Source organism: Eretmochelys imbricata, chromosome 5 (assembly GCF_965152235.1).
Source record: "Eretmochelys imbricata isolate rEreImb1 chromosome 5, rEreImb1.hap1, whole genome shotgun sequence".
NCBI lineage: Eukaryota > Metazoa > Chordata > Testudines > Cheloniidae > Eretmochelys > Eretmochelys imbricata.
In genome coordinates this window covers 90,446,150-90,466,814 of record NC_135576.1, presented here as the reverse complement: position 1 = coordinate 90,466,814, position 20,665 = coordinate 90,446,150, and the positions used below count along the sequence as shown (strand labels likewise).

The 20,665-nt window shown below is 43.1% G+C and overlaps 2 protein-coding genes across 7 annotated transcripts in view; one reads left to right on the top strand and one right to left on the bottom strand.

Annotated features, from left to right (window-relative positions):
- LOC144265169 (terminal uridylyltransferase 7-like) overlaps positions 1-8,835 on the top strand; it is a 51,057-nt gene extending 42,222 nt beyond the window's left edge. For 2 of the 4 annotated variants that reach the window (XR_013346187.1, XR_013346188.1), the window contains exons 28-32: positions 1,082-1,145; positions 2,995-3,197; positions 5,555-5,631; positions 6,457-6,602; positions 8,508-8,835. Coding sequence is in view for 1 of the 4 variants with exons in the window: in XM_077817503.1 (XP_077673629.1) it covers positions 1,082-1,145; positions 2,995-3,062 (132 nt within the window). In the remaining 3 variants the exon portion in view is untranslated. Of the gene's footprint in view, positions 1-1,081; positions 1,146-2,994; positions 4,029-5,554; positions 5,632-6,456; positions 6,603-8,507 lie in introns of those variants that run through there. The other 2 variants (XM_077817503.1, XM_077817504.1) reach the window with 2 other exon arrangements.
- Positions 8,836-18,160: 9,325 nt separating this feature from the next.
- Positions 18,161-20,665, bottom strand: part of LOC144265167 (terminal uridylyltransferase 7-like) — a 45,381-nt gene continuing 42,876 nt past the window's right edge. For 2 of the 3 annotated variants that reach the window (XM_077817498.1, XM_077817499.1), the window contains exon 29: positions 18,161-19,163. In XM_077817498.1, the coding sequence (XP_077673624.1) occupies positions 19,096-19,163 (68 nt within the window). In that variant the 3' untranslated portion in view covers positions 18,161-19,095. Of the gene's footprint in view, positions 19,164-20,522; positions 20,639-20,665 lie in introns of those variants that run through there. The other variant, XM_077817500.1, reaches the window with a different exon arrangement.

The following is a 20,665-nucleotide window of genomic DNA, read 5'->3' as shown; positions in this document are numbered from 1 at the left end:
CGGGGTCCAGGGAGGGAGCGCCACCTCCATCCCCTGATTCACCTCAGCAGGCCACCCAGCCTGTCTGGGTTGTGGAGGGTGGGCGGGGACACAACCAAAAATTATAACTCAGGGAGTGGGGTGGTGAGGTCTCAGCTCAAAAAGTTTGAAAACAGCTCAGGGTGCAGAGAAGGGCAGGTAGGAGCTATGTTCAGGCAGGGCGTGTAGCTGAGGGCTGCACACAGGAAGAGGGTAGCTCAGGGTGCAGGGAAGGGGTAGCTAGGGACTATGTGTGGGCAGGGAGGGGTACCTTAGAGTGCAGGGAGTGGGTACCTGACGTTACAGGGAGGGCTTCTCTGCCGTCCCTGTTCCCCGAGGGCTCCGCCAGCCATGGAGTCGGGTCTCCCTGCCTAGGCAGCTCTTACCAGCTGCGTGACCAAAGAGGTGGGGAGCTGAGGAGCAGCTTCAACCCCTTGCACCAGCAGGAGATGAGGGAACATGCTGCCTGCTAAATGATGTCAGCCAGACCAGCAGATGTCCTGCACTGCCCGGCTCTGGCTTCCTGCCTTCGACCTGGCCTGGGGGCAGGGAGAGGAAGGTGGGGCGGGGGGGGGGGGGGGAGGGCACAAAGGGAGAGCGTGGGTGGAGCTGCCCTGGGACAGTCCTGCTTTTGCACTGTAGTTTTGCAGGGTAGAGTAGCATCCTCTGTGCCCCCCAACTCTGCCCATGGGCTCAGAGCTTCTGCCCTGTGGGGGGTGCCGAGAATTGGGGCTTCAACGCCATGGCTCCCAGCTTCAGCCCCGTGGGAGATGCTGGAGATCGGGTCCTGGGTTTTAGCCATGGGGCCCTGTGGCCCCCCTGAAAAGGTTTGTTGGTCCCCAGGGGGCCACGGACCCCCTGTTGAGAACCACTGTTCTGAATCACGTTCTTCTTAAGTATACTTAAAGCCATTTACAGTAGTAAACTCCAGTTTGGCTCAAGTTTTCAACTACGATACACCTTTTTGTAGGTACAGCACTATTTATCTGTAATCCAATCAACTGTTCCCTGCCTAATAGTTGAATTTTATGTGTTCACTTATCTCTATATGGCTCTCTTTTAGGGAATAGTTTTATATGAGGAAAAGAAGAAACAAAAAGGAAAAGTGTTCTTGAGTTCCCAAACAGGTTTGTACATTAGATTCCACTGAACAGCAACCCGGATATTAACAACTTCTGATTAATAGCAGCATTTTTCTGGGACCCAATCCTGTCCCATTGACTTTTTAATGTTCGTGGGATTTGGATATTGGCAGTGGCATGCCACTTATCAACCCACCCCCCATCCCCCTACTTTTTTTTTTCTTTAAAGAAAGATGCAAGCTGCAGGCAGGTTCTCAGGGTTGCAGCCATAAAAGGAGGCACTGGGACATGCTGAGTGCACCCATCACAGGCAGGTTTGCAAAACTGCAGCCACACGGGAAAAAGTGGGAAGACAGCTTCTCTGGCTGCAAGCCTGCCTGCACACGGGGATTGCACAGGAGGTAAGGGGCTGCGAGCTGAGGGGGAGCAGCGCAGTAGCTGGAGGGCGGCTAGATGCCAGAGCTGCATGGTAGCTCTCCCTGTGCTCTTCAGGCTGCAGCCTGCTATGAGGTGCAGTCAGGGAAGGAAGCAGTGAGACGTGCTGAGTTCTGATCCCCGGAGAGCACAGTGAGAAGTACAGGGCAGCCCCAGAGGCCTGCAGCAACTGGGCTGCAGCCCCCTCTCCCTGCTGCTGCCCTACTCGCAGGCCGGTTGCAGGGCTGCAGCCAGGGAATGTACTTCCCAGCACTTCCTTCCTTAGCTGCAGCCTTGCAAAGCCACCTTCCACTTACTGGCAACTGCTGGATAATGGCAAGATTTTGCTGTTGACCAAGGGGTCGCTAATAAATGCAATCTACTGTAACTTGAATTACTTAATTGAAATTACAGTATCTAAAAGCATATTTTGGGAAATGAGCATCTCCCCCAGTCCTCACTGATGGGAGCTCTGCTTTCTGTGTTGATACTGAAGGCAGTTCAGGCTTGTTGCTAGCACCCTTTGGGCTAAGCCCAGCCTCTTTGTCCACCAGAGTTTTTTCCTCTGGCAGCAGAACCAGGAGGCAGTTCAGCATTCCCCTAGTTTGTTTAGTTTTATTTGTTTATTTACCATCAATAGGGTGTGTTTGTTTTTTGGATCAATTTCTTAGGGGCCAAGGCATTAAAGGTTCTTTGTACAAACCAACTACCAATCAGAGTAGGAGACTGCAGTCAGATCATGACAAAGGATAGTTAAGCTCAAGAGAGAGCTTTTAAAAACAATGCGAACCACTGCCGGCTGACAAGTAAAAAGATCCCCTAGTAAGGGAGCTATATTTGCACCAGATCCCCACTCCGTGAATTCTGTGTTAGAAGCAGAACAGGACTGTTACTTCCTTACACACATCTGTTTCACTTGCTTTAAAAAAAAAAAATTAATTAGCTATTACAGCCAAGTTTTTAAAAATGAGGAGTGATTTTTAGACATTTTAGTTGAATCTAATCTGGCTCAGACCAAAGTAAGAACGTAAAAACAGCCATCCTGGGTCAAACTAAAGGTCCATCTAGCCCAGTATCTTGTCTTCTAACAGTGACCAATTGCCAGGTGCCTCAGAGGGAATGAACAGAACAGGTAATCATCAAGTGATCCATCCCCTGTCACTCATTGCCAGCTTCTGGCAAACCGAGGCTAGGGATCCCATCCTGGCTCATAGCCGTTAATGGACCTATCCTCCATGAATTTATCTAGTTCTTTTTTGAACTCTGTTATAGTCTTGGCTTTCACAACATCCTCTGGAAAAGAGTTCCACAGGTTCCAAAAGTTTGTCCAGTTTCTGTTCTTTCCCCTTAGGGTGGAACATGCAATGTAGAGCACACTTAAAAACAAGCGGTGCTTCCAAAATCTTGTGTTCAGATCATTACTTTTCTATTTGGTTACAACTTCAATAATGTGACACTTTCTTTTTTGGTTTCTGTTTAGGCAGCCTTGCCAATAAATACATGGCTCAGGGAAAAGCCTCACAGAAGAGGACCCACCAAGAATCATGAGGGGACTGAAGAACTCTGAAATTGCAATACAGGCCATCCAATCACTTCAAAAATTAGGTTCATTTTGGCTAAAGCTTCTGGGCTCACAAGACAGCAGCACAAAACAATCTTCAATTTGAGTTTAAAGAAAACATGGTATTTTATTTTAATTAGATTGCTAAAAGTCCGAGGCAATGGATTTTAATGCAGTGCTCCTACTATGGACTCCTGCTCTTAATAGATTATTTGAACATTTTAATAGAAAGCCATGATGTTTGTATTTGTTTACTAAGTAAAACGTGTAGATAAGAGCAGGTGCTCATTTTCAAGATTTTAACATTCAACATGACCCTTTCAAAGTGCACCAAAATTGCGTGCAAGCCAAATATTATGTTTCATTTTTCTTCAAAAATTGACTTTTTGAAGGAGGAAATGCTATTTATTAATGTTGATTGTTTACTGAATCCTTGTGTAAAGTGTTTAAAATGTTTGTGGACTACTACTGATGTATTTGCAAACATTTTATCTGCGGAGAATTGAAAACAAACATTAGTAAACTTTTTTGTGAAACTGCTGTGGACACACTGCCACTGAGTTGTTTTTTTCTCTTTGTGATTTTATGAGTTAATATGCTGCTTTGCTTGTGTACAGAAAGACTGAGAAGCAGATTAGTCCTGTATGATGCTGCTAAGAATCTTTCCCATGGCCTATAAAATGCAACAGGCACAATTGCTAAAAGGCAGAAAAAAGTGATAATCAGCAATTGGGGATGGGGGTTAAATGCTTTTCTCTGTTCCTAAAAAGTGAAAAAGATCCAACTGCCAATCAAGGATTTAATTAGTGTTGTCTTAAGATTTACTTGAAGTCCTTTTGGAGCTGGTACTATACCTTCATACCCTGTTCTCGGGGGAGTAGGAATCAATACAGGGAAAAAATGAAACCGCTGTTATTTATGACTTTGAAATAAAAAAAAAGTTAAAACTTGAATTTTCTACTTTTCTCCTTATCTTGTACCTACAGTTCCAAGTATTCTTGCTACAAGTGCAAAATTCAATAGGAACATAGGATAATGTCATTTTACTCTACCTACTTATTTAAAGGTGTTCTGTTTTAAGACTAATAGTTCTTTTCACCAAATGTCTACATCGTTATTAAAGACCTAGGCTGGGATTTTCAAAGGGGCAAGGCAGTTAGGTCCCCAACTCTCCGTGTGTGTGTGTGTCCCCTAAAATTCATCACTTCATAAATCTGTTCACTTACACATTGAGAGAAATTTTAGCCAAAGAATAACAGAAAATGACCACATTCAGGTGATGGAATGTTTGTCAAGTTCACTTCAACTTCATAGCTAGTGGTACTTTATCATAAAATTAAAATTCAGTCTTTCCTTTGTGGGATACTTATGGTTTTTGTTGTACTGTTTATTTGCCTGGCAGCAAAATATAAAAGTTGCTGTGTTCTGTGTATACAATGGCTCAAATGACCCTGTATTTAAAGTTTTCTTCTTTGATTGTGGACGGGAGTGAAAGATAAAAGCTTCTATGGAGCTAAGTGGCCATAGAGAGACCCCACAGCCCTTCCATAGAAGATATTCATAAAAATCATTTTTGCTCCCTGTTCCATAGCCTCCCTCCTGCCCCCTTCACCTTGGTACCTTTTGCCATGAAGTATCCAGCTATGAAATCTTCCTTGCTAATCCTGACTTCAGCTGAAGGCTGGTCCTGTGGATGCTCTCATCTTTCATTCTGAAGAAAGGGTTATTCACCTTATGCAATAACTGAGGTTCTTCGAGATGGTTGTCCCTGTGTGTGCTCCACTTCAGGTGTCCATGCACCCTGCACTTGACATCAGAGATTTGTAGTAGCAGTGCCTAGTTGGGTCGCGCATGCACCATCGCCTTCTTGCGCCACCTCAGGCGGTTACATAGTGCTGCATGACCAACCGTCCCTCGGATCCTTTTCTACCTCAGAGAATCTAGCATGAAACTCCAAACTAGAGGGGAGGAGGGAGGATAGTGGAGTACTTACAGAGACAATCATCTTGAGTAACCTCTGTTGCTGCACAAGATGAATAACCCTCTCTTCTTTTTTTTAAAGAGTGTCTCTGTGGGTGCTCCACTTTAGGTGACTGAGCAGTGCCCCTTAGTAGAAGAGTGGGGCTTCAGAGTTGTGTTAGTGATAGTTGGTAAAACAGAGAGTCCAAATAGAGCGTCTGATGATGACTGTTGCTCTATTGTGCTTTGTGAATGTGTGGGCTGATGCCCAGGTTGATGCTCTGCAAACATCAATAATGGGGATGTTGTTGAGAAAAGCTATCAATGCTGAAAGTTCTCTGGTAAAGTGTGCTGGTCCTGTTGGGGCTTGTAATTGATGCTTTTGATAACAAAAGTGGATGTGCATCCTGATATCCACTCGGATAGTCTCTGTTCTGAGATGGTTTGCCCTTTTGATCATTCTGTTATAGAGACAAATAATCTCAGTGATTTTCTAAACATTTTTGTTCTTTCAATGTAGAAAGCTAATGCTCTTGGAACGACCAGTGCCTAGAGTGATGCCTCTTTTGTCTGCATGAGGTTTTGGAAAAAATCCAGGTAAGTAAATGGGTTGGTTCAAATGAAAGGGGGAGGTAACCTTCAGTAGGAATTTGGGGCGTGGTCTTAAGGTAACTTTATCTTTAAAGAAAGTTGTGTATGGAGGGGCTAGGGGATGTGCCATTAGGGCACCTAGTTCTCCCACATGTCTGGTGGACGTAATGGCGATGAGGAAAGCCACATTCATAGATAGGTGGAGTAATGAACAGGTGGCCAGTGGCTCAAATGGGTTTTCCATAAGTCCGTGTAAGACCAGGTTGAGGTCCCACATAGGAGATGGGTTCCTTATTTCAGGATAAGTGTTCTCAATGCCCTTGAGGAAACATTTAGTTGTTAGGTGGGTGAATATGGTGACTCATCCACCTTATCATGGAAAGCTGTGATATAGCTGCCAAGTGTACCTTGATGGAGCTTGTGGAGAAGCCCCAGTTTGTTTAGTTCTAATATGTAATCCAGTGCCCTTGGTAAAGAGGAGAATGTTGATGTGATATTTGTCCTGGCACTATATATTGAACCATTTCCACTTATGAATATATGTCTATCTTGTATTTCAGGGGTTCTCAAACTCGGGGTCAGGAGTCCTCAGGGGGTCGCGAGGCTATTACGTGGGGTGTTGCGAGCTGTCAGCCTCCACCCCAAACCCTGCTTTGCCTTCAGCATTTATAATGGCGTTAAATACATTAAAAAGTGTTTATAATTGATAAGGGGGGGGTCACACTCAGAGGCTTGCTATGTGAAAGGGGTCACCAGTACAAAAGTTTGAGAACCCCTGTTGTATTTGGTCTACTGTTGTTCAGTAAGATGTCTTTTACTTCCTCTGAACAGGTCATTTCATTTCCTCTCAGCCCTGGAGTAGCCAGCCCTTGAGGTGAAGTATTGAGGTTGGGATGGTGGATGTGTCCCGCATCTTGGGAGAAGAGATGAGGTATGAGAGGAAGATTTCAAGGTGGGCATACTGCCATCTTTTACAGGTATGGTAACCATGTTCGTCTGGACCATCTAGGTGCTATTAGGATGACTTTGGATTTGTCTCCTTGATCTTGTTTAGGACCCAGGTTAGGAATAGGAAGGAGGAAATGCATACATTAATGGTGCATCCCATTTGACGAGGAGAGCATTGCCTAGGGAATGGGGTCCCAGTCCAGCTCTGGAGCAATATTGTGGGAACTTGGTGTTCTGTGCTGTTGCAAAGAGGTCTATGGTAGGGAATCCCCAGTTTGAATATCGTAGGTAGAACTCCAGGGTCCATTTCCCACTCATGATTCTGTGAAAACTCTGTTTAGTACATCTGCTTTTGTGTTCTGACATCCCAGCAGGTAGGATACTGATATGTCGATGTACCAATTCTAGAGCAGTATCGCCTCTGTGCATAGGGAGTGTAATTGTGCTCCTCCCCCCAACTCTTTGACGTTTATGTAAAACATGCACACTACATTGTCCTTGAGGATCCTGATGGCTTTTTTTTTTATTAGTGGTAGAAAGTGCTCGTATGCGTTGTGGACTGCCCTTAGTTCCAGCAAGTTTATGTGCATGTTGGACTCCAGTGGGGACCATCGGCCTTGGACTGTGTTGTTGAGTAAATGCACTTCCTAGCCTATTAGGGAGGCATCCCTGGTGAATTGTAACTGTTGGAGTCGTTTGTAGAAATGGGATTCCTGTACAGATGTTCTTCAATTGTGTCCACCATTTTAGGGAGTCCTTTACCTTGTTTGCCGTTGTGAGATGTCTGCTTAGGGTGTGCCTGTGTGGTATGTGCACTGTTCGAAGCCAGGCCTGCAGGCATCTCGTGTAGCTTGGCGTGTTTGACGACAAACAACATCACTGACATATGTCCCAAAAGTTGTAGGCATGTTCTGGCAGATGTTTGTGGACTGTCTGTCACTGTTGATATTAAGTTGACTAGCGTGATGAAGTGTTGATGAGGTAGGGTTGCTGTAGCTGTTGAACAGTCAAGACATGCTCCAATGAATTCCAGTTTCTGGACAGGTATCAGTGTTAACTTTTGTGTGTTTGTTTGTAATCGTAAAAAAGGGTTATCATACTCTGTGTGGCATTTATAGCTTTGTGTTGGGGCCTTTATGAGGCAGTTGTCCAGAAATATCATGACTCCATGTCTGCAGAGGTGTGCTGCCACCACTGCTAAAACTTTGGGGAAGGGCCTTCGGGGGGTCAGTAAGCTGAAGGGTAGTACTTTGTATTGGAAGTGTTTTCCTAGGGTGAACCTTAGCAATCTTCTGTGTAATGGTAACATAGAAATATGTGTCCTGTAGGTTGAGGGCCGAGAGCCAGTCCCCCTTTCCTAATGCTAGGATTATAGTTGTTAGTGTCACCATTTTTGAAATATTGGGTTTTACAAATTTGTTGGGTTTTCTTAGGTCCAGGATGGGCCTCCACTGTTAGAAAATAGTGTGAGTAAAACCTTTGCCTCTGTGCTGTGTTGGTACTTGTGCCACTGCGCCTAGGTGTGTAATGTGGTTCACTTCCTGTTGCAGCAGGTATTCATGAGAGGGGTCCCTGAAGAGGGATGGGGAGGTGGGATGGAGATCAAAGGGGTGAAATAACCAGTTTGGAGAATTTCCAAAACCCCATTTGTCTGCAGTGATGGTGCGCCAGACTCGGTAAAACAGTGACAAGCCATACCCAAATGGTCGGGAGATAGTTCCAGCGTTAGAATGAGTGATTGTCTCGTGCCCTCGACCATACCTTCAAGAATGCTGTTTCAAGGTGGATTGTTGGGACGTCGAAGGTTGATTCTGGTTTTGTCGATGTCTGGTCTGCTTTGCTTGTGGTGTTGGTCAAACTTCCTGTGTGGTTGTGTGTACGTGGCAATGGGAATCTCTGTGTATAATACCTATCCTGTTTCTTTGTATTTGCAGGTGTGTAGATGCCCGGGGATTTTAATGTTGCCCTAGAGTCCTTCAGAATACGAAGGGACTCGTCAGTTTTGGCCGCAAATAGTTTTGGGCCTTTGAAGGGCAGGTCCTCAACCGTTGACTGAACCTCTCTCGGAAACCCCAAGAAATGAAGCCTTGATGCACGGTGCATGACCACTGATGTTGCAATGGAGCATGCCGCTGTTTCCGCAGAGTCAAGTGAGATCTGCAATGCTGTCCTGGCGGTGAGATGGCCTTCGGCGATGTTGGCTTTAATTTGTTCTTTTTTGTCTTCTGGTAAGCTGCCAATAAATTCTGACATTCTCGAAAATATTGTATGTGTGTATTTTGACAGTAGGGCTCCATAATTAGCTATGCAAAACTGCAGTGTTGCAGATGAATACACCTTGTGACCAAAGAGGTCTAACCTCTTCCATTCTCTGTCATACGGGGTTATTATAGTATGGCGTTGCTCTCTCCTCTCATTTATAGCTTCCACCACTAGTGAGTTTGATGTGGTGTGTGTTAACAAGAACTCCACTCCCTTAGATGGCACATAGTATTTCTTATCCGATCTTTTGCATGACGGGTGTGATGTTGCTTGTGTCTGCCAGATGGTTTTGGCAGGCTCCATAATAGCGTCTTTAATCAGCAACACTACCTTTGTCACGGTAGATGTCTGAAGAATATCCAGTAGTTTATGCTGCGATTCAGGTTCCTCTTCTAGGGATATGGTCAGGGACAGCCACCCTTTTGAAGAGTTTCTGGAATTGCGTGAAGTCATCCCTTGTGGTAGGGGGTGGGGACATTATAGTTTTATCTGGTGATGATGTCTGGTTCGGTGGTGGTAAGGCTTCTTGGTCTGAGATTTCCTCATTTTCTTCAGTCACCTCCTCCTGCGTTTCTGAGGATCCTGGTATAGGTGGTGATGGAGATTGTGGTGCTCTCGATTTTGGTGGGCTGGGGGACTTGCGATGTTGTGCCCTATATACTGCCTACAGGTCCCAGTAGGGCCAATTTAGTGAGAATGACATGGGAGGTGGCGCCCCTGGGTGCCCATACCAGCTATGTGCATCTGAAGATGAGTGGTATCCTGTTTGGTGGGATGGACCTGGTCTGTGTGAGGAGTGATGAGGTGCACATATCTCCCCTTCATCCTCATCATCATCATCACTGGAGATGGGGAGCCGATCTAGGTGGAGTGGTCAGCCAGCTCAGTACCGATTGAGTTGGAATGCTATTGGTACTGAGGAGCAGGGACTCCAGTGTTAAGGCATACAGATATACTGGTCTCCTCAAGAATTGGTGTGGTACCATGAATGCCAGTACCGATGTCTGCATTGCTGGCAGTACAGGAGTGTGAGTAGTAGCTGCTGGTGCCGAGGATCTTGTGTTGTGCTGTGTAGGTACCACAGGTGGTTTCATTGCGTCGCTCAGTGCCGAGTGTCTTCTTGGATCTCTGGGTACTGAGGCGGAGGGTTTTACTTTGTGCTGTAAGCCTCCGTCAGAGCTTTCTCGCTTATGGTCTTTCGCTCTCTGGCGGTCGGTACCGACGTAGACTTGGCAATTGGGGAACACTTTTTCTTAGCAGATTCCCACTGGTGAAGTCTGAGCCTGCTTTTTTGTAGCCTTCTTGGACAAAGGCTCTTTTGTAGGGGCTGTTGAGGCAGGACCTCTTTCAGAGGCTGACAGTGGCCGGGCAGGGTCCGAGGCAGGTTGCAGAGATTTCTCCATCATAAGGATCTTACATTGAAGATCTCTCACTTTTCTTGTTCTGGCCTTTAGATTACCGCAATGTGGACACTTTTGAGGGATATGTATCTCACCCAGATAGCAGACACACCGTGCATGTCTGTCAGAAATAGGGATTGACAGCCTGCAAGTCAGGGAGCGTTTAAATCCCAGCAATCTGGGCATGCCAGACAGGTTCTGTCCCTCACTGAGAAGGGGAGCAGTAACATTATAGAAGCCTAAACTTATTTTCCTAATAAGGGGGATAAAGAAAGTCATTCTTACCCTTTATGCTTTTTTTAATTATTTCTATCTCATTTGACTATTAACATAGCTTTATAGTTATCTAAAAATAGGTAAGAGATGCTGCTAATTGCTCTGACTGAAGCCAAAGGCAGTAGAGAAGGAACTGAGGTACAGTTGGTCACGCAGCACTACGTAACTGCCTGAGGCAGCACGAGATGGTGACAGCCCATGCGCGACCCCACTAGGCACTGCTACTAGAAATCTCCAGTTACAAGCAGAGCGCATGGACACCTGAAGTGGAGCGCCCACAGGGACACCCCTCGAAGGAGAAGCCAACCTTCCCCCTTCCACACCAGCCTGGGTGGTGGTTGGGTTTTTTTTTTTCTTGTTCCTTTGGAGAGCTAGTTGGAGAGGGAGAGTGTTTCTCTAGACAGCTATGAATGCAGGACTCCTCCCGTAGCCTGAAAACCAAAATCCCAAACCTGAGACTCATGTCACAGCTACTATGCCAATAAGATGGACTGTATTGAAACTAGTTAATAAGTACACTTATTTGATTGGCTATAGTGAAGCTGTGTGACTGATGTAGTGTAGCTTCATCTGTGTTAAGAATTCAAACAAGAGTACATCTATATCTTTGAGTTTTACTTAAAAGTCCCACTACTGAAAGCAGAAGAAATGTGAACGATCATCTCCACAGTCTTTGATAGTGTTACAGAAAGATCTCTTTTGTTCCATCCCAGTGTGATATGGAAGGAGCAGTGAGTTAGCTGACTGTGTTAATTTGTGTTAAAGATAGCTTGCTGCATCCGCCTTGGTACACCACAGCTTCTCATGCTCTCTTTGATGTCTCTGTTCCCCATTGTCCTACACTCCAGTTTAATATATTGTTGAAAAATGGAGGAGCAAAGATAGTGTGTATGTATAATGTATATGTATATATATTACACGTGGGGGCACTGCTGACATGTATTTTTTCCTCTTTGCTTCTGTTCCTATGGTAGTCTTTCCCTGGGATTTGTAGGAGGGGCTGTGTGCATGGCTTTGGAGCTATCTGTCCTGCACCATGTGCAGGCTACTGGTTCTCATGCCCTCTCCCCTTGGTTTCGTTCCTACTTTATTTATCTGAGATGTTATGAAGGGATTGTCGAGGATCATCCGGCCCTCTGACTATTACCCCATGCTACTTATCCATGTGGACACTAATGATACTGTGGGGTCTGACCCTCAGCAGATGAGAAGAGACTACAGGGCTCTGGGAGTAAGGGTGAAGGAGATGGGAGCGCAGATGGTGTTCTCTTCGATCCTTCTGGTCAAGGGTAGGGGCCCAGGCAGAGAGAGGTGCGTCCTGGAGGTGAATGCCTGGCTGCGAAGATGGTGTCGCCAGGAGGGCTTCAGCTTCCTTGACCATGGGATGCTGTTCCAGGAAGGACTGCTAAGCAGAGATGGGGCCCACCTATCAAAGAAGGGGACGAGCATATGTCAAGGCTGAATCCCCACTCTGACACTTGGAGTGCAGAAGATGGGGGCCCACAAGGATTTTAAAAATTAATACTTGACACTCCAGGCTTCTATTGCGCTCCCAAGGTTACAGCTTTTCTCTGACCTTGGCTTGGTAAACGTTGCCACCACCCAAATACAAAAAAAACCCTGGGACCCAGGAAGGAGCACTTGGGAATTCCTGTCGGGTACCCTCAAGCCCTTTCACCCCCCTCTGGGGAAGAGCTAAGAAAGAAAACAAAGGAAATTAGCTGTTGCCCCCAGCTAATTAAACAACGTATGTACAAACCTCTTAGGCCACCAAAAATCCAGTTCTGTTCTTTAAAAAGGTAAATTTTATTAAAAACAAAAAGGAAGAAAATACATCTGGAACTTAGACTTTTGCTAGATTTTAAAGGAGCAATTCCAAAAATTAAGCACCCAAAAGAGCTTTCTTGGGGGTTCAGCTTAAAGGCTACAAGCAAACAAAAGCATCTGGGGTTAGCACAGAGGAGATCCACAAGCCGAAATAAACCTGATCGCATCTATCTAAACATTCCCTGTCCCAATGATTCCTTCTAGGTATGGAAGATAATTTTTCATACCTGGTTCAAACCTTACACAGCGTTCCTGCTTATAGCATTGCTGCTCTGTGTCCCTGCAGCCCAAAGAGAACAACAGACAACAAAGGGAAGGTTTTTCCAAATTTTAAAAAGTTTTAGCCCTCCCATTGGCTCTTTTGGTCAGGTGCCCACTTTTTTTTTTTTTAAAAACCTGCCCAGGGAGGCTTTTTAACCCTTTACAGGTAAAGCAAGCAGAGAACAGCTACCAAGAGGGATTTTTACAGCTAACTGGCTGGCTTGGTGTCCATAAAAGGGAGCTATCCCCGCTTCATTTATCACAGCATATTTGGATACAGACTGGCTAACCTAGAGAGGAGAGCTTTAAACTAGGTTTGAAGGGGGCAGGTGAGCAAAGCCCACAGGTAAGTCAAAGCCTTGGAGACCTGGGAAAAGGGTCAGAATTTGGGGGGAGCGTGGGGTGTTACAGCAGGGTTAAAGGAGAGAAGGCAGAACCGGCGGGGGGGGGGGAGGGGGAGGAATCTAATCAGTATCTTAGATGTCTGTATGCTAGTGCAAGAAGTATGGAGAATAAGCAGGAAGAACTTGAAATGCTAGTAAATAGGATGAAATTAAATAAGGACAGATGCGAAGTATGCCACCTAGGAAGGAACAATCAGTTGCACACATACAAAATGGGAAATGGACTGCCTAGGAAGGAGTACTGCGGAAAGGCATCTGGGGGTCATAGTGGACCACAAGCTAAATATGAGTCAACAGTGTAACGCTGTTGCATAAAAACGCGAATGTCATGCTGGGATGTACTTTCAGGAGTGTTGTAAGCAAGACACGTGGAGTAATTCTTCCACTCTACTCTGTGCTGATGAGGCCACACTGGAGTATTGTGTCCAGTTCTGGGCACCACATTTCAGGAAAGATGCGAACAAATTGGAGAGAGTCCACAGAAGAGCAACAATAATGATTAAAAGTTTAGAAAACATGACCTATGACAGAAAATTGAAAAAATCGGGTTTGTTTAGTTTGGAGAAGAGAAGACTGAGGGGGGAAATAAGTTTTCAAGTACATAAAAGGTTGTTACAAGGAGGAGGGAGAAAAATTGGTCATCTTAATCTCCTGAGGATAGGACAAGAAGCAATGGGCTTAAATTGCAGCAAGGGCGGTTTAGGTTGGACATCAGGAAAAATTTCCTAACTGTCAGGGTGGTTAAGCACTGGAATAAATTGCCTAGGGAGGGTGTGGAATCTCTATCATTGGAGATTTTTAAGAGCAGGTTAGACAAACACCTGTCAGGAATGGCCTAGATGATGATTATTCCTGCCATGAGTGTAGGAGACTGGACTGGATGACCTCTCAAGGTCCATTGCAGTCCTATGATTCTGGGATAAAGGTTAATGGGAAGAAAAGCAACACCAGCCATAATCTCTATTGCTGCAGTGTGGGAGTGTGAATATTTGGAGCAAAGATTTAACAACTTAAAGATGGAGACCTATTTTAGTTGCTTCATACTTCAGCAAGATCCTCCTCAGCTGTGTCATCTTTCTCCTTAATATTCCCTATTGCTAGCTAATGTGTGCCCAAGCAACACCAACTGTCTAGATTTATTTGTACTTACTCTCTGATGCAGAGGCATTTGTCCTAAGTTTTTTTTAAAGTTTAACTGCTCAGGAGTGATGGTTTCACAATTAAACTTAAAAACAAGCATAAATTCTTGATGAATTAATGTAGTTCTTGTGAATAAAAACTTTTACACAGACGGGGTGCAATATATTTTAGATTGCAGGGCATAAATCAATATTAATCTTCTTTACTTGCTTTTCTCAATAAAATAGTCACCTGTAATGAATGACCACTGGGACAAGTGTTGCCTCTCTTGTAAGAATAAAATAGTCAATAACTTTTTCTGGTGTTCAGTTGAACCTTTCAGTTATGTGCTAGGTTAGGTGCTGGGGATGTTGACGGTGTATTATATTTAAAACGTAACAATTATTTTTTAAAGGAAAGGCCTTCCTTTTGCCTCCCTCATATCCAATCCTAATATGCTGAGAGAACATGTCAAATATTCAGCAAAGACATGGGGGTGGTGCAGTGAAAGATGATCAGAGAGGCATGAAACATCCCAAGGAGACATAAGAAGGCAAAGCTGTTTTCTCTATAGCTAAAGAAAACAGTATCAGGTGAGTTTAAACAGCTGCCATCTTGATTTATACTTAAGAATATTTAGCCTCAGAGCCATATTTTCCAATAGTAATGGCTTAACTGTGTATACAAAAGTACGTTTGTGTGCGTACAAATTGGCTAACAGAGCAAGCACGTAGCCTCTCTTCAGTGTCAGCAACACATTATGAATATTACAATTTAAAAGTGCAATATGCTCTTCGAAATATGTTCAGTTGGATGTCTCCATACAGAAAATCGAGGGTGCTACTAATGGAACAGGCATCACATCGATGGACAAACTCCCACTGACTCCAATGAAAGTTGGCTCAGGCCCTCAGTCTTAAAGCAGAGTTTTTATAGATCATTTCACGGACTTGTAATTCTAATCTTATTTACAAAAAAGTAATCTATGCTAAAATCCAACTGGAGAAGTGGATCATCACTGAAGGTATCCTCCACTATAATTTACATATAAGTTTCCTTGTGAACAAAAAAAAAAAAATAGAAAATTGAAGCATATAAACACTAAACATTCACCCAAATATTTTGAAACCTTCCAATCATAAATTTACTAACAAAACCCTAAATATTAGAAAGTCTGGGAATGCACAGGCAATACTTCCAGCCAACCCCCACCTGTGGTATTTAATGGTCAGTTATATTACCACAAATAATTGTGGGCATCTAAATAGCCATTTTAACCTAAATTCTAAAGCCAAATTTTAAATAAAATTAGACTCTCACTCAAGCAAAGACAAAGCCGCAAAAATTTCAGCCTCCGGTAATTATTCAGAAAAGCATTAGCATGTGAAAATAGGAAGTTGTAACAAAGTATTTTGAGACCTGCATTAAAATGGGCATTATATTAAGTGCCTGTTAAAACTGATGCTTGAACAGAGATGCTAATTTTCCCTGTTACTTTCTTTGAATTTTTAGCTTGCCTTTAAACTTGACATCACTCTGACTGCTGTGGGTAGATAGCGTACATACCACAGTATAAAGGTGATATAACCTCAAAATGTAATGCTGTATGTTTTGAGGGAGAAAATGTATTATCTGTTTAATGAAAAGGAGTACCTGTGGCACCTTCGAGACTAACCAATTTATTTGAGCATAAGCTTTCGTGAGCTACAGCTCACTTCATCGGATGCGTACTGTGGAAAGTATAGATGTTTTTATACACACAAACCATGAAAAAATGGGTGGTTTGTGTGTATAAAAACATCATCTGTATTTTCCACAGTATGCATCCGATGAAGTGAGCTGTAGCTCACGAAAGCTTATGCTCAAATAAATTGGTTAGTCTCGAAGGTGCCACTAGTACTCCTTTTCTTTTTGCGAATACAGACTAACATGGCTGCTACTCTGAAACCTATCTGTTTAATGTTTTGCATGGCAATATTTTCTTTTTACTGTGGTTTCTCCTCCTCTCCCCCAGGAAAATTCAGGCTTTACTGACTGTGCTATCCAGTAGAGATTTGGTTATATAATAATCCCAGTTTTGTAAAAATGAAGCTCCTATCAGAAAAAAGAGCTACTAGCATGTGATTCCTCAGTAAAATAACTACTCTGGAGAACAAAAATCCCACCAGCTGTGAAGTGCCCTTAGGTTCAAATCAGTTCTTCTGCAGATTCATTCAAACACAGCCTTAGGAGCACAATACTGAATTTTAAAGTTTTGGGACAAGATTCTAAAAGGAGGAGGAAATCCACACAGAGTTTATTGCCTACAGCTGAGTTGTGCATTCAAAAAGACAGATGCCCAATTCTCTTCTTTCTAATGTATTCTTCAACACAGTCCACCTTATTTATCTCTTACCATGTGCTGCCATTAGTGTGACTCAGATCCTTTGGCCACACACTTGCAGCCAAATTAATAAGTTGGAGTTTGGTTCTTTGACCCACCTTTAGATAGCTAACAGTGTTAAGAAATTCACCAGTCACTTAAATATGTATAATAGCATTTATGTATTGGGCTACATTCTCCAAAGTATCTGACAAGCAAACTATTCTTCACAGCACAACCCTATGAAACAATTATCCCCCCTCGTGAGGCTGAGACTAGAACACTTTATCAAGTGCTCATTTTACCTCAGCCTGTGTGCTAAGAATTAGATATGCTGCCTTTATATGTATCTGAAAGGAGAATGTGGAATAGGTTATTTTTTAAAAAAGTCATCCTAAATTTGTTGCAATTGATATGTAGTGTATGTTTTTGTTTGTATTACTCTGAATTTTTCTGCACCTTCCTCTGTGAGAAAGCTAATTTAGAACCTAACCCTGCATTTTCTGGGCACACAGAAATCCCTTTGGAGTTTATGGGGACTTTGATTTTTACATTCCTTGCTCATTCTATTCACCTGAATTCATCCTGTCTGATATATAAGGATGGAGTAGTTTATCACTTTGTTTTATATTGACTGAATATCCTGATCACAGTTGATTTGTGTGTTTTTATTTAATGTCATCTTCTCTGTAGTTGAGTTAAATGGTTGTCTGTATCTTAGATCTCTTGATTCAGTGGGAGCTTGACTGAGCCCATATGGAAGGCTTGCAGGATCAGTACACAAAAAAATCCTGTCATATCACATACCTGAGTTGTGAAGTGAACTTCAACTCCAAAGTACCTGTAGCTTTTGACATGAGCCTCAGGTTTGGGACTGTGGTTCCCAGGCTATGGGAAGAGTCCTGCATTCATAGCTGCCTAGAGAAACACCCAACAATAACCCAGGCTAGAGTGAAAGGAGGAAAGATAGCTTCAGAATGAAAGGTGAAGGCATCCACAGAACCTTGCTCAATGTAACTTCAGCTGAAGGCTGGAAGACTTTATATTTGCATGTTTCATGGCAAAAGGTACTGAGGGGGAGGGGGCAGGAGGGAGCCTAGGGGACAGGGAGCAAATAATGATTTTTATGAATATCTTCTATGGAAGGGCTGTGGGATCTCTCTATGGCCATTTAGCTCCATAAAAGCATTTATCTTTCACTCCCATCCACAATCAAAGAAGAAAACTTTAAATACAGGGTTGATTGAACCATTGTATACACAGAACACAGCAACTTCTATATTTTGCTGCCAGGCAAATAAGCAGTACAACAAAAACTGGAAGTAGCCCCCAAAGGAAAGACTGAATATCAGTTTTATGATAAAGTACCATCACCTGAATGTGGTCATTTTCTGTTAGTCTTTGGCTAAAATGTCTCAATGTGTAAGTGAACAGATTTATGAAGTGATGAATTTTAGGATATATACACACACATTAACTCAATGGAAGTTAGGGACCTAGCTCCCTTGGCCCCTTTGAAAATCCCAGCCTACCTCTTTAATAAAGATGTAGACATTTGGTGAAAGGAACTATTAGTCTTAAAACATAACACCTTTAAATAAGTAGTTAAGATAATATTATTTTACATTTGTATCAAGAATACTTGGAATTGTAAGTACAAGATAAGGAGAAGTGTAGAAATTTCAAGTTTTTATTTTAAAGTCATAAATAACAGTGGTTTCATTTTTACCATGTTTTGATTCCTGCCCCCCCAAGAACGGGGTATGAAGGTATAGTACCAGCTCCAAAAGGACTTTAAGTAAATTTTAAGATGACAACACTAATTAAATCATTGACTGGCAGTTGGATCCTCTTCACTTTTTAGGAAAAGTGAAAAGCATTTAACCCCCATCGCTGATTATCACTTTTTTTCTGCCTTTTAGCAATTGTCTGTTACATTTTATAGGCCCTGGGAAAGATTCTTAGCAGCATCAAACAGGACTAACCTGCTTCTCAGTCTTTCTGTACACAAGCACAGCAGCATATTAACTCATAAAATCACAAAGGGAAAAAACCAACTCAGTGGCAGTGTGTCCACAACAGTTTGACAAAAAAGTTTACTAATGTTTGTTTTCAATTCTCTGCAGATAAAATGTTTGCAAATACATCAGTAGTAGTCCACAAACATTTTAAACACTTTACACACGGATTCAGTAAACAATCAACATTAATAAATAGCACTTCCTCCTTCAAAAAAGTCAATTTTTGAAGAAAAATAAAACATTTGGCTTGCACGCAATTTTGGTGCACTTTGAATGTTAAAATCTTGAAAATGAGCACCTGCTCTTATCTACACGTTTTACCTAAAACAAATACGAACATCATGGCTTTCTATTAAAATGTTCAAATAATCTATTAAGAGCAGGAGTCCATAGTAGGAGCACTGCATTAAAATCCATTGCCTCGGACTTTTAGCAATCTAATTAAAATAAAATACCATGTTTTCTTTAAACTCAAATTGAAGATTGTTTTGTGCTGCTGTCTTGTGAGCCCAGAAGCTTTAGCCAAAATGAACCTAATTTTTGAAGTGATTGGATGGCCTGTATTGCAATTTCAGAGTTCTTCAGTCCCCTCATGATTCTTGGTGGGTCCTCTTCTGTGAGGCTTTTCCCTGAGCCATGTATTTATTGGCAAGGCTGCCTAAACAGAAACCAAAAAAGAAAGTGTCACATTATTGAAGTTGTAACCAAATAGAAAAACAATGATCTGAAAACAAAAACAAACCATGTTTCCAAAATCTTAAGCATGCTCCACATTGCATGTTCCATAGGGGGAAAAGAACAAACTGGACACACTTTGTCTGAGCCAGATTACATTCAACCATGGTAAACTGAAGATTGACACCTCAACCTCTGACTTTCAGAGGGTCAGGGAACACCTATTCCTCTGCTGAAAGAGCTTTGAGTCCCCATCCAACAAAAATCAGACTGCTATAAGGTATCAAGCTTTGGGCATGCAAAAAGCAAATGTTTAATCACTAGTTATTTCTTAAAACTTGGCCATAATACCAGATTAAAATAGTTTTTAAACAAGTGAAACAGGTGTGTAAGGGGGTGAACGTTCTATTCTGCTTTTAACACTGAATTCAGAGTGGGGATCTGGTGCAACTATAGCTCCCCTACTAAGGGACCTTTTAATTAGGCAGTGGTTTTCATTGTTTTTAAAGCTCTCGCTTGAGCTTAACTATCCTTTGGCATGATCTGACTGCTGTCTCCTACTCTGATTGATAGTTGGTTTATACAAAGAACCTGCTTTAATACCCTGGCCCCAAAGAAATTAATTGATCCTGTGGATTTCTAGAGGGTTATTTGAAGGAGGTCTCACATATGGTCCTTGAAAGGAACACTCCAAGATACATAAAGACTCAAGTAGGCAGAAACAGGAGGACAGAAGGAAAAGAAATTGATACAAACAAAAATAGCGTACTCTGCTGTCACCCCTCACCTCCCCCATAAAAAACAAAGCCAAGTAACTATTGATGGTAAATAAAGAAATAAAACTAACAAGTAGGGCAGAGCTGAACTGCCTCACTGGTTCCGCTGCCAGAGGGAAAAAAAACTTCTGGTAGACAAGAGGCTGGGCTTATCCCACAGGGTGCTAGCAACAAGTCTAAACTGCCTTCAGTATCAACCCGTCAGTGAGGACTGGGGGAGATGCTCAATTCCCAGAATATGCTTTTAGGTACTGTAATTTCAATTAAGAAATTCAAGTTACAGTAGATTCCGCTTATTAGCGACCCCTTGGTCAACAGGGAAACGTTGCCATTATCCAGCAGTTGCCAATAAGTGGAAGGTGGCTTTGCAAGGAAGGAAGTGCTGGTAAGTACATTCCCTGGCTGCGGCCTCCCTGCAGGCAGGACAAGGGGGCTGCGCTGTGCTCTCCAGGGATCAGGACTCAGCACATCCAACTGCTCCCTTCCCTGGCTGCAATCTTAAGAGAGAGCTACCATGCAGCTCTGGCATCCAGCTGCCTTCCAGCTACTGCCCTGCTCCCGCTCAGCTCACAGCCCCTTATCTCCTGTGCAGTCCCTGTGTAAAAGGCAGGTTTGCAGGCTTGCAAACCTGCCTGTGATGGGTGCGCTCAGCATGTCCCAGTGCCTCCTTTTCTGGCGGCAACTGTGAAAAAATGTTCTTGATAAGCGG